This window comes from Rhinolophus hipposideros (assembly GCF_964194185.1).
Source record: "Rhinolophus hipposideros genome assembly, chromosome: 8".
Classification (NCBI taxonomy): Eukaryota; Metazoa; Chordata; class Mammalia; order Chiroptera; family Rhinolophidae; genus Rhinolophus; species Rhinolophus hipposideros.
Genome location: NC_138054.1, coordinates 8,411,189 through 8,424,248, shown reverse-complemented (window position 1 = coordinate 8,424,248; position 13,060 = coordinate 8,411,189). Strand labels below are relative to the sequence as shown.

Sequence of the window (13,060 nt, the reverse complement as noted above, 5' to 3'; positions counted from 1 at the left end):
TTTATAAAGCCTTCACTATAGGTCAAGTGTTTTAGTGAGTTTTTAAAGATTCCCATTATAAAACAACAACGAAACAAAAAGGTGATCCCAAAGCCTGGCCCAGAATAACCTGATTTTCACTATGAGGGATGTGTCTTTTCCACATTACATAAGCAGTATTCATTTGACCGCCAATTAAAACCCGTCATCAGCAACTTTTTTACCTAGAACTGTGCAATTCTGTTTAAAAGGTGTGGTCCTCTTATTTTACTCTGTACTGATTCAAGCCTCATATAAAAGTCACCCAGTCCATCATTTCGCCCCAGTGCGGGACGCCGTAGGGACACCTTCCCTTCCCTGGGTCTCGGTGGCCCATCCTGTCTGCGACAGCTCAACTGTTAGTTCTTTCTTGAACCCAAATAAAGTACCTTGTGGTCTGTGGCCTAGTTCTGCTCCCTAGGCCATCTGAAAACACACCTGCTTTCTCGACCTTGCGACCACCCTTTATATATTTAAAGAGATCTATCACTTTTGTGTGTGTGTGTGTGTCAGAAATCATCTTTTGTTCAGGCTAAGGTAGAAATAATAATCACCTCGACCTACATGGATCTTTTTTTCTAAAATACCCATAGAGTAAATTTTTTTCCCAAGGAAACAGTGCCGTTATTAAGATGGGGCATAAGGCCTCACACATTTTATTGAATAATATAAATTAAAGGGTCCCAGATGATTACTTGAGATACAGGGTAACAATAATTGACATTAGTTCTTTCCTTCCAAAATGCGTTACTTCAACAATTACTTCTTGATTTTAGGCAGCATTCAAAAACTGAATTGCCTATAAGATGGGAGGCTGGTGGGGCAGGAGGAGGTGAGTTTGAAGTGCAGAGTTCGGGGCGCCATCCCCAGAGCTGCTGACTCTAGCTCTGGGCTGGGGCCCAGGAATCTGCATTTTAATAAGCACCACTGGTCCTCCCAAAACCACGCTGCAGAACATTCCTTGGGGGCGTCAGGGCACTGCGTGGCTGCCACATACGAGCGGCCCTCACCTAGCCCAGTGGCAGGAAAGCACACAGTGGTGGGGCGCGTGGACCGGAATCGTCCCTTTTCCTTATCCAGAAGTGTGGTTGCTTCACTGGACCCTTCTGGTTTTCCTATCCTCGTGTGAGATGCCTGAGCGGCCCGCTGAAATTGGTAGTGGTGACAGTTACCCTTCTGAGCACTTCCTCTGATCCAGGGACGCTTCTGAGCATTTTACTTGTGTTCACTCATTGCATTCTCAGGGCAACCAGCCCTATTTATGCAGGTTCTGATATCACCATGCTGCAGCTAAGGAACTTGAACTGAAGCACAGAACGATAAAGCAACTTGCTTGTGGCTGCACAGCTAGAAAGAGATAGGAAGGCCCCCCGAGAATTTGGACACAGGCTGTGGGGTTCCACGAGTTGTCCTCCCTTCCGCTCTGCCACAGCTCCTGCACCTCTCCTGGGATCCTCAGACCCATCCAGCCAAGTACCCACTGTCACAAAGGCCCCTCAAACTCAACATGGGAGCTGGCCATCCTTCCCTAAACTGCTTTCTCCTTCAGTATTTGCTCAGTTGGGCCCACCTTCCCACAGGAAACCCCTGTCACAGGTTCTGCATCCTCCTACCTCGCAGTGGCCCCTTAAGTCCGACTCTGCTCTCTCCTTGCACTGCCGTGCTGCTGGCCCTCGTCCTGGGTACATGGGAAGCCCTCAGCTCCGTTCCTACATGTTAAGGACACACTTGACGGATACGGAAGCCCCACGTGGCTGTGGTGCTGGCGTGGCCTCAAGTGCAGTGAAAGCTTCAACCCAGCCTCCTGCTGCCATCTCATCCCCTTCAAACCCACTATCCACAAGCACTGCGGTGATCGGCTTCAAATGGCCTTGTCGCTCTTTCCCCTGCTTCAAACCTTTCAGCGGTTCCCCACAGCCTGCAGGATGTGGGCCAAAACCTCTGCTGTTGGCCTCTGCCAAGCCTTCGAACCTGGTCTTGCACTAAGCCCTGCTTTGAGCTTGTGCCCCAGCTGAACTGCTGGTCCCTGCCACCCCACAGACCACTCCCCTGCCACCTCCCACCCTTGCACAGCCTGCCCTCCTCCTAGGTGGAAGATGCTGACACCCTGCCCAGTTTGGGGGTAACCTTTAATTTTGATACAATTTTAAACTTTCACAAAAGTTGCAAAATAGTACAAAGAAGTTGCCTATACTCTTCACTTTCACCCCGATTATTATTATTATTATTATTTAAGATTTTATTGGGGAAGGGGAACAGGACTTTATTGGGGAACAGTGTGTACTTCTGGGACTTTTTTCCAAGTTAAGTTGTCCTTTCAATCTTAGTTGTGGAGGGTGCCGTTCATCTTCAAGTTGTTGTCCTTTCAGTCTTAGTTGCAGGGGGCGGAGCCCACCATCCCTTGTGGGGACTCTAGGAGTTGAACCGGCAACCTTGTGGTTGAGAGCCCACTGGCCCACGTGGGAATTGAACCCGCAGTCTTCGGAGTTAGGAGCATGGAGCTCCAACCGCCTGAGCCACTGGGCTGGCCCTTTTTACCCTGATTATTAACATTGTGACACACACACACACACACACACACACACACACACACACACACACACATTTTTTTCTGATCTATTTGCAAGTAAATTGCAGACATCATGCCCCTTTACCCCTGAACATACCAGAGTTTATCTCTGAAGAGCAAACACAGCCTCTGACATAACCCAATTACGGTTATCAACATCAGCAAATTTAACATTAATGTAATGTTTTCTAATCCACAGGCTATGGTCAGATTTCACTAATTGTCTCGATAATGCCCATCACAGCTGTTTTTTTTCTGGTTCAGAAGCCAGTCCGAGATCACGTGTTACATTTAGTCCGCATGTCTCCTAACCTGAGACCTCCAGGACACGCGTTTCCAAGGACTGCGAGCTAGTTGTTTGCAGTGTCCCCAGCTAGAGCTTCTGTGCTGTTTCCTTGTGATTTAGAGTCAGGTTAACCCTCTTGGGCGGGAACAGCCTGGAAGTGAGGCCACGCCCTCTTGCTGCAGCCAATCTAGAAGCACCTGGTGCTGCCGACCTGTCCCTTTATTGTGATGTTGATATTGGTGGCTTGGGAACAGTAGGGTCTTGTTGAGTTTTTCAACCTTAGTTTTCTTGTCACCTCCTCGAAGGAAGCTTTCTTAGGACCCCCACTGCCCCACAGCGGGCACCCACAGTTAGGTCAGGAGTCTGTTCCCATAACGCCTTGGACTGAGTCTCCATTCACAGTGGCTGGCTGCATTGTGGTGGCGGTGTGCTTGTCTCCCATTCTGCTGCAAGTTCCATGAGTGCAAGGACCACGTCTTGCTCACCATAGCTCCTTAATAAATATTTGTTGAGTGAATGAAGGAATGAGTGAGACTGTTTGGGGGCTGATTCCGTTACAAAGCAAAAACCTTCAAATCTCTCCAGATGAGTCTTTGGTTTTTTCTGCTTTATTCATGGAGCATGGCTAAGTTTTTAGATTTCTTTTTATGCCAGATTCTCACTGAATGCACGAAAGTCTGACTAAACCCCAACATAGAGGCACAGTATGTATCCTTCCTTTTGGGAGTCCCAGAATGGACTAATTTTAAAAACTTGGAACCCCAATCCAGGATTTTTCATCTGTTTCTTCATGGGAGGGAGGGTGGGAGTGAGGGGAGATTCTCAGGGTCTGTTATCGCAAGAAATACTTGGACTCATAAGAGCTGTATGAAAGGCCTTTCTTAGTAAGACAGGCCCTGGCCCCATTGGCTCTGTCCAGCCACACACCGCACACACCGACAGGGAAGTGATTCAAGGCGGTCCTGAAGCCCCTCCAGAGATCACCTTCTCCCTTTGTTGTTTCAGACGCAGGAGGAGGGAGACGCACTGATGCTGCCATCAGACCTCTCCCGCAGCCCTGCCGTCCTACGGAGCCCAGATGCCAGGACTTCACACTCCCCCAAGGCTGCTACAGGAAAACCCCTGGACGTGGGCTTCCTGGACACTGGCCGTCCTTTCAGCACTGTTTTGCTGTTTGGGAAACTTAGGACAGCACCGGTCCACTCAGCTGAATCCTCAACTGGCTCCTGTGAAATGTCGCCGCTGGGAATGGCTGTGTAAGCAGCGCTTTGTGGCTTAGGAATAACAGCTGTGGGGCATTGTTTCTGGGTGGAGATTTTGCAGTCAATCAGGCCGTTGCTGGCCAATAGGAAGGGGGCTATGGGTCCCCGCCAGCGACGACTGGATGAGCCCTGTGACCCCAGCTGTTAGTTCATTCAGTTCAGCTTGCTCTTAGCCCATCACATGGATGCTGACTGAGGTCAGGAGAAAAGCGGCTCTGGTGACGTGAGCTCACGAGCCCCTGTGACATGATGGTTGCAACACATACCTTAGCGGCTTCCAGCATCATCTTAAGGAAATGTTCAAACATGAGCTGGGTGGGGAGGGGCCTCAAAAAGGCTTGGGCAACGGCAGCAATCGGTGGGGCCGCAGGTGGAGGAAGAGCTTGGTGCAGAATGGAATAATGCTTCATGTGAATACAAGTCATCATGGCGTCTCAGTGAGTAGGGTCCTCTGTGAGGCCTGGCTTCCGTGCGCGGGTGCTCAGGATGGGCTCCCAGGGCTCTCTCATTATGCTGATATGAATGGAGTTGCATTGCATTGGATTGCATTTGACTGAAATAAATTGAATTGAAAGATGTACAAACAAGTATGAATCTCTTGCTGAGTGCCTGTCGGAGTTGGGGGGGGGGGCTGGGGCGGATCACAGATGCGTAAGACAGTTTGTGCCTTCACTTAGCGGGGCCTGTCACTGTAATCCCGTGGACTTGTGCTGAGAAGACTTTGGGGAATGGCAGGTAGAACGGAGAGGGAGGAGAAGAGGCTTCCAGAGGAGGTGAGCTTTGAACAGAGCCTTCAAGTACCGAGTGGGGATTTTGGACACGAGGGGCTAGAGGTAAGGACGTTACAGACCCAGGAAGTAGCAGGAGCAACTAAAAGAGAGGCGACAATGAGGCAGATGGTAGCTCTCCAGTTGGCAGGTGATACAAATAGACCTGTGCACAGACACAGTCACGTGGAAAACGTGCATCTCAGATGTGGCCTGTGAACCACACGTGTCAGAATCACAACGGCAGAATCTCAGGGAGCTGGCCCAGGAATCTGCATTTCTAAACAAACTCCATGCCTGAATTCAAAGTTGGAGACTCACTGTCGGGAGGTGGGGGGCGAGCCTCTGCTAGGTGAGGGGCAGCCACTTCCTGTGCTCAGGTGGGAACATCAGATTCAGTTCCTGTGGCACGTGACTATCACTGCGGGCACAGCAGAGGCCACCGGAAGGCTTATTGACACAGACTCCTGAGACTCTGAGTCAGTAGGTCTGGGGGGGCGGCTCGGGGAAGGGAGGGCTCAGTGTTTGCTTTGTTGGTAAGTTGCCAGGTGGGTGGTGCTCACGCTGTTGGGACACAGACAGCTGAAAGGGCACTGATCTGAGAGAGATTTTGAGGAATCAAACCAGACTGAAGGGTCTCGCGGCTCTTCTGAGGCTCTGAGGAGTCAAGACAGTCACAGAATGTGGAGCACTTAGATCTGACCAGATGCGTTGGTCTTATTTGTACACCCACCCTAGGTTTCAAACCTTCTGACAGAAGTGTGGCACTTGGGCGTGTGACAGATGCCAGTACTCACTGATCTGAAGGTGGGCAAGCCTGAGCCAAGCTGTCCAATAATGCCAGCCATGGCATTTTGGTGTCCCAGGGTTGTGCTGTCTCCCAAGCAGGCCCTGCAGAGGCCTATGGCTCTGAGGCCACCTCGATGCATTTACAGGGATCAATGCAATGCCTAGATTTCTGCAACGAGAAATGGTTTGGGTTTCCCCAAGGTAACAGATGAAATCCCCAGATACCCCTTGGAAGGGCTGTGCCTACCATCGCCCTTGGGGCCTGGTCACTGTCTCACTCTGGAGGCATTTATTAATAGCCTACAAACAATTGAAATCTGGGTCCACTTGAAATAGCAAGTCTGCTGCTCTTGCTGCCATCCCATTTTCCACTGGTGAAGAGCTCAGCACTACGTTCAAGCCCCAAAGCACCACTAAGCCAATTCCCAGCTTTGTGGGTATCACCTGGGCCTCCTCATGGTATCAGTTCCCTATTAGTCAAGGTCCAATCAAGAGGAAACCACATGTTAATTTGAACAGTGAAAGCTTGATGTAGCTATAACCGGGGGTTAGAATAAGGAAGGATTGGCTAGTAAGAAGAAACAGAACTCTAAATAACATAGGAACAACAGCTGTAAGGAGAAGCCTCTCCCCTAGCCCACCCAAGGAAGAGTCCCCCACCCCCAGGGCCGAGATCAGTGCTCCTTTGCGAGAGCTCTGCGGCAGCTCACTGACTGGCCGACCAGCTGGTGGTGCCACACTGGTGGGGCTGGCTGAGAACCCAGCCTCTGGGTTCCCAGGGTAAGCTCACTCCACACCCTTTGAGGGGGATGCCAGAGGAAGGAGTGGCTGCTGGTGCTGCTGCCCAGCATGCATTGCAGGAGCCTGGCCTGGAGAATCCCGGCGCGCTGCAGGAGTCAGCTGAGTGAGCACACAGAAACCCAGTCTTCTTGCAACATCTCTCCTCTGTCCTCCGCCGACAGAAATTATCATTGTGCCAGCCAGCAAAGGACAAATACTTAAAAGACCCAGATCCACTTTCATAGAGAGCCAACATATGGTGAATTTGGAGCTGCACAACACTAAATTGATAGGTGGCACAATTCCCAAAGATTGTGTAGCTCTTGACAAGAGTCCAGGTTATAGGAGTTTGGCAAATATATTCTTTGATCAGAGGAATCAAACTGGGGAATCAGAAGGGGCCTTAAGAGTTTCTCTGTCAAATCCCTTCACATTATAGATGCCAAATGCCTTGATCCAGGCTACACAGCTGGTTAGGGTGGAGAGAGGGATGGCTGAAGCCCCACTACCTCACTCTGCCTTCCACAGGGCTTTGGCCATTTAAATGGACAAGTAGGCTGTTGACACCCATTTTACACCCAGAGTTTAAAAACCTCATTTAAGTGAAAAAATACGTCCACCCCAAAGAGATCTCAAGTCAGAGATTGGCTAATTATAGGCCAGGGGAATAGCCTGACTTTCAAAAAAACAAAACAAAGCAAAATTTGCTTTCTTAGTTTTCTGAGTGTATAGAGATATTTTTAATGAAATATGAAGAAAAGACCGTGTGATGAGCAGAACCCTTTACACATTGAGCTGGGCATTGTAGGCCCAGCAAAGATTTATTGAGTTTATGTACACCTCGCCTGGCTACCTCAGCTGGCACAGCCCTGGGAAACTGGGCCATGTGTTCTTTTCTGGTGAATACCAAGATAACCTTTCCCAGGAATGCTGGTAACAATCCCTAATGTTTATTGAGTGCTGCCTGCATACCTGACCCTCTGCTATGTGCTTTGCAAGCAGAAGCTCATGAGACTCCATTTTCTTTCTTCTCCCCTCACCCCAAAATAATCCACTTGTCAGGTATCAAGTACACCCAGAAAATCAAACCAAGAAAGTATCTTCCTCTGCTAGGACTTTCATAACAAATATCACAGACTGGGAGGAGGGTTAAATGACAGACATTCATTTCCTCACAGTTCTGGAGGCTGGAAGTCCTGGATCAAGGTGTGGGTGGGGTTGGTTTCTCCCGAGGCCTCTCTCCTGGGCTTGCAGACGGCCACTTTTTCTGTGTCTTTTCACATGGTCTTTCCTCTGTGCACAGGTGTCCTGGTTAGGGTTTCCGGGTAGGAATTCCCACCTGTTCTCGGGAAGTTTTTTCGCTTTTCCATTTCTGAATCCTGAGAAAAGTTGGTCAGGAAATCAGGGAAAGTCGGCTCCTTGAACCCAGATGGTTGGTAGTATTGGCCATCACTTTGTGGAAACAATTCATTGTGGAGAACAGAAAACAGTTTGTATCTCGGGATTCGGGAACGGGAAAGTGAAAACAATTCCTGAGAATGGACAGGATTCCCACCCAGAAACCCTAATCCTGGTGTTTCTCTCTGTGTCCAAATTTCCTCTTATAAAGACACCAGTCAAATTGGATTAAGGCCCACCCTAACAACCTCATTTTAGCTTAACTACCTCTGTAAAGGTCCTACCCACAGACACAGTTACATTCAGAGATACTAGGGGTTGAATTTGGGCGGTGAGGGGCGGGGAGGGAGGGCATGCAATTTGTCAAAAATTCAGAAATCATCGAAGTAAAACCAATGAATCACTGGAGTAGTAATTGGTAAAATCTTATTGTGCACACACCAGAGTTTGCAAACCAGAGCACTCAAACCAAACATGGGGTGAGGCTTAGGGGTATATTGTTACAACGCAGCTTATGTGATCAGAAAGCAGTGACTATTTATTCTTCACAGTGATTGGTTGTATTAGAATTTTCTTAAATGACAGGGAATTGGCCAGTGGTTACCTTATACCAACCTTGGGAACCAGTTCAAGTCTTGTTTATGATTTCCAGAGGCATAAGCAAGAAATGACCCAGGCCAACCTAGTCTTGCAAAATAAGCTAACGTAAGCTCTGTTTGTATGACTAAACTGGTTTGTCTGCCCCGGAATCTTCAAGCTGATCTCCATTGGCTTTTATATATATATAAATTTTATTGGGGAATATTGGGAAACTGTGTTTTTCCAGGACCCATTCGCTCCAAGTCAAGTCATTGTCCTTCAATCTCACTGTGGAGGGCACAGCTCAGCTCCAAGTCCAGTCGCCGTTTTCAGTCTTTAGTTGCAGGGGGCACAGCCCACCATCCCATGCGGGAATTGAACTGGCAACCTTGTTGTTAAGAGCTCGCGCTCTAACCAACTGAGCAGACCCTTCATTGGCTTTACGATTTTAACAAAGTGAACATGTGAATTTTGGGGTGAGGGGAAACAATTCGGTCCATAACAGACAGTATTTCCTTCACTATAAAGTTGAATATACACATGGTTAAGGGCTTTGAATAATAATTTAAGAAGTACCATCTCTCAAGTGTGTGCTGCCCTTCCTTACATCATGATCCTGTGAAGTTTGTCTTCAGATAAACACGTAAGATTTGCAGAGTCCAAACTCTTGAAAATATGTGAAGCTCATTCCATTTTTAGAACTCTAAGCGGCTTCTTGGTGAACCTCTCTCTAGTAGCAATAAGAAATTGAACTCTGGGCCCAGAATGTCCCACCTGTGACGTTATGCAGAGGGTCTTGTCCAACGGCCTGGGACACAGAAGAGACCCGTGGCCCTCACTGGCCGATGCTCCTCACACACTCAAGGACAGTGCAGCCACAGGAGGATGGCCTCACACTCCCTCGTGGAGAGAGTGGGGAAGGAATATTAGCCACAGTCCCGGCCCCTCCTCGGGGCTCGGTCGGGAATGATGCCAGGGCTCACCGACAGCGGGACTCAGCACCAGGCTGTCACAGGCTGGCTTGCACCCAGACTACCCACCCTGATTCAGGGGCCCTCGCTGCCCTTCAGAAAATGACAAATTCTAAAATGAATAGGGAACAGATGATCATTTTGTATAACATGTAGAAGCATTTAAATGGGTCAAGTCAGGGAGATTATGAATTGTCCCCTCTATAATCAGAAGTGAAATGAAGGCTTTTCTTTTTCCAGCTCTGTGAAATGACAGGCTGCTATCGTCTGAGTCATAGCATGCATTGAAGGGGCTTCACTGTCCCCACATGTCCCTAGATATGGAAGACTGAGGGTGTATCTCAGTGAAGGTCTTAAGTACTCAAGGAGGCCTGGGAGCTATCATTTTAGGGCGCTTCTACTTATCTGAAGCTCTGTATTGTACATTCGGGGAAATCGGCATTTTATACCCATTTTGGAGACAGATACCACCATCCAGAGAAGCAGGACTGCACTCAAAGGGTGAAGCTGGGATTTGAATCCAGGGCTGTTTGGTACCAAATTGCAGAAGGCTTGCACTGTATCACCCTTCAGGATACCTGTGAGTGACCTGGCCTCAGCTTTCTTTACGTTAGAAAGCTCCAGGGAAGGTTTAAAACGCAGCATGTAGCTGAACCTCAGAGACTCTGATGAAATTGGCCTGGGATGAGGCCCCACCATAAGGGACCTAAATGGTCCCCAGGTGAGTCTAATAGGCAGCTGGGGCGGAGAACAACCACCTTCCATGAGAAGCACTTGGGAAGGTCCAAGCTACAAAGTGTGCTTTCCACGAGGTAAGAGGGAATCATTAATTGAAAACTTTCATGTCAGCTTGGCTTGGGCAAACACACCAGTCCTGCCTTTGGGATGCCAAAACCTGGTGTCCCATTGTGGGGACAGAGGCCCAGAGAGCAGTTAGCTATTGGCCACTGATACAACTGCCGTGGCTATGCTAGCAGGCATGGATTGTGGCTCTCAAGGTGGGTTTGTTGGTTGGCAGAGAAGCAGACAGTGGATTGTGCATTGTGTGGAGCCTGCTTCCTGTGTCTCCAATGCAGCTGCCAGCGAGAATATAGTACTATGAACCCCCCATCTATGGCTCCGTGGGTGTTCTTTTTGGTTTCACCATATCCTGCATTCTTACGTGGGGAGTGGGACCAGAGACCCCGCATGACACCCTGCATGACACCCACCCACAGAGCCCCTTGGTAACTGCGAATCAGGGCTTCGTTCCCATCTGTGAGAATACAGATCTTGAGTAGCTAAAATGTGCAGGGCACTGAGCCAAGTTTTGGAGGGGACACAAAGAAGAATAATTACCCCTGCCCTGTCCTTCAGTCTAGTTGATAACACACAACTCAGCCAGAAAAAGGGGGAAAAATGACAAATATATTCCAGCATATGATAAGAGCCAAGTGGCCAGTGATCTTTCAAGAGTAGTCAGGGAAGGCCTTCAGGAGGGGGCGAGGCGGAAGGAGCAGGACGGCCCGGGAAGGGTCTGCCAAGAGGTTGTGCTGGTCTGGGGGTGCTGGTCATGTAAGGGAGGGGCCCATCAGGAGGCAGGGTGGGCTGTGTCAGGTTTGGGAAGCGGAGTTTAAAGGTCATTCCCCAAGCCCTGGGGCCATAGGCGGCGTTAGGCAAGGAAGGCTCTTAGGGTGGCTTCATCTGGTCTGTGCCCGCATCCATTTGTCAGTGTCCTCACCCTAGCCACCCTCCCCCCCCCTCCCCCCCCCCCCCCCCCCCCGCAGCCAAGCACTCGCCCATAATGACAGCAGCCCTGGGAAGGAAAAGACAAAGTGTTTGCTGTCAAGAGACCCCCTGGTCCCACTGCCCTACACATGCACACACACACACACACACACACTCACTCACTAAGGCTTCATCGTGAAGCAGCGAAGCAGGTTAACTTTTCTCCAGGGACAGGAGAACGTACAGCTGCTTCTGGGGGCCCTGCAGGCAGGAGGAGTGTTGCAGTTTCGCTTGCCAGGGGGGGACGGGTAAAGCTACTTCTGACGCCCCTCTCTTTGACCTGAGGGCAGGGCTGGGGGCGGAGCTCCAGATCAGCTCCCACAGCTGCCCCTGCCCCAGGCTGTGGGGCGGGCCTGGCCTCTGCCTTCTTTGCAGGAAAACAAGGGCTGCTCTTTGGACCTTCTTCACTCTCCAGGCTAAAAGCTTGAACTCCCCAGTTCTGCTGCCCTCTCCTCCCCTTCTCCCAATGGGGCCTCCTTGAGGCAGTTGGCTTTCTCACCCTGATTCTCTCTTTTCTGGAAACATCTAAATACTCAGGGGTTGGCCCTGTCCTGATATGAGTCCCTGCCCCTGGCCACAGCTGGTTGATCCAGGGTCACCCCTGACCCCAACCAGGCCAATCAGATGTGCTTGCCTGGGAATTCAGAGGTGGCCAGGAGGACCCAGCGTCCCTGAGGTGCCCCGTAGAGAAAAGGACCTGGACGTCCATGGACTTAAGCCAGCCACTCTATTCCTGCTGTTTTGCATTCAAAAGAGCCCAAGTAAGTCCTGTGGTCCTTCCCTCCAGCTCACCGTTCTGCCAGCCGGGCTCTCCCTTTTGGGCTCACCTGCCTCCCTGCCCCCTGCTCTCTCCCAGACCCCCCCTCAGTCCCTCCCTCACAACCCTGGAATGAAGGCCCTGTTCTTGGATGCGCAGAGATTAACAGAGCTCCATGAGGCTTGTCTTGAGCTGAGCTGCATTTGTGTTGCCAAGTGAAGCGGGGGTCCTCCTTGCTCACCGCTCTGACTGGTCCCTGTCACTTTGTCACAGGGGCTGCTCTGCACCCCCCCACCGTCCCCAGGTCCCCACCATCCCTGTCTCTGACCTTGCTCTTTGCAGAGAATCTCTCACTGCCCTGAAACAAGGGAACCTTCTCATCTGCATGTCTCATCTGCAGTTCTCAGTGTTTCTCCTCTAGGGGCCTGCGTTTTCCTCTCTTCCTGGGCTCCCTTCTCAGAGGAATCCGCCCTTTAGACCCAGGTCATCCCTTCCTCACTTCCGCCTCCTCCAGGATCTTAGTCAACTTTCTCTCTTGCCTTGTCAATGATCCTCTCCCCAGTGGGAGAGGGAATTTTCCCCCCACCCCCTGAAAAACATGTTCTTTCCTTTGATCCTTGAAAGTCTCCCAGGGACCCTGCAATCCCATCTGGTGACAATCTTACTTCGCTCCTTCCTATCTCTTGTCTTCATATCTTCACCTCCACTCATGTCCCAGCTTCTGCCTCCACGACCCTCCTGCTGAGCGGGTGGCAGCAAGTCACAAACCCTACAGCCTGTCTTCATGCTCCCCATCCTGGTGGGCTCGGTCACCCTGCCTCCCTTTTCTTAGGTATTACTGGTCTCACTGCTTCTCTGACTTTTTCATCCTCCTATCTTCCCACTCCTTCTTCTCCAGGGTGTCCTGTTGTGTCTTTTTCTGGGTCTCTCCCTCTCCCTCTCCCCGCATGCCCCTCCCCATTTGTGATCTCATTCATTCCTAGAGCTTCACCTCCCACATGACTCAAATCCAGCCCTAGCTCTCACCTGTCCCCTAAGCTACAGGCATCCCTGTCTGGATGCCTGTAGTGGCCCCTGCAAACTCTCTTTCTCCTCCTGGCTGCCACCCTGCGTTCTC

At 50.3% G+C, this 13,060-nt stretch overlaps 1 protein-coding gene across 1 annotated transcript in view; it reads left to right on the top strand.

Moving 5' to 3' along the window:
- SSR1 (signal sequence receptor subunit 1) overlaps positions 1 to 4,727 on the top strand; it is a 39,130-nt gene extending 34,403 nt beyond the window's left edge. The window contains exon 9 of the mRNA XM_081057280.1: positions 3,879 to 4,727. Within this exon, the coding sequence (XP_080913406.1) occupies positions 3,879 to 3,903 (25 nt within the window). The 3' untranslated portion in view covers positions 3,904 to 4,727. The remainder of the gene's footprint in view (positions 1 to 3,878) is intronic.
- Positions 4,728 to 13,060: the final 8,333 nt, after the last annotated feature.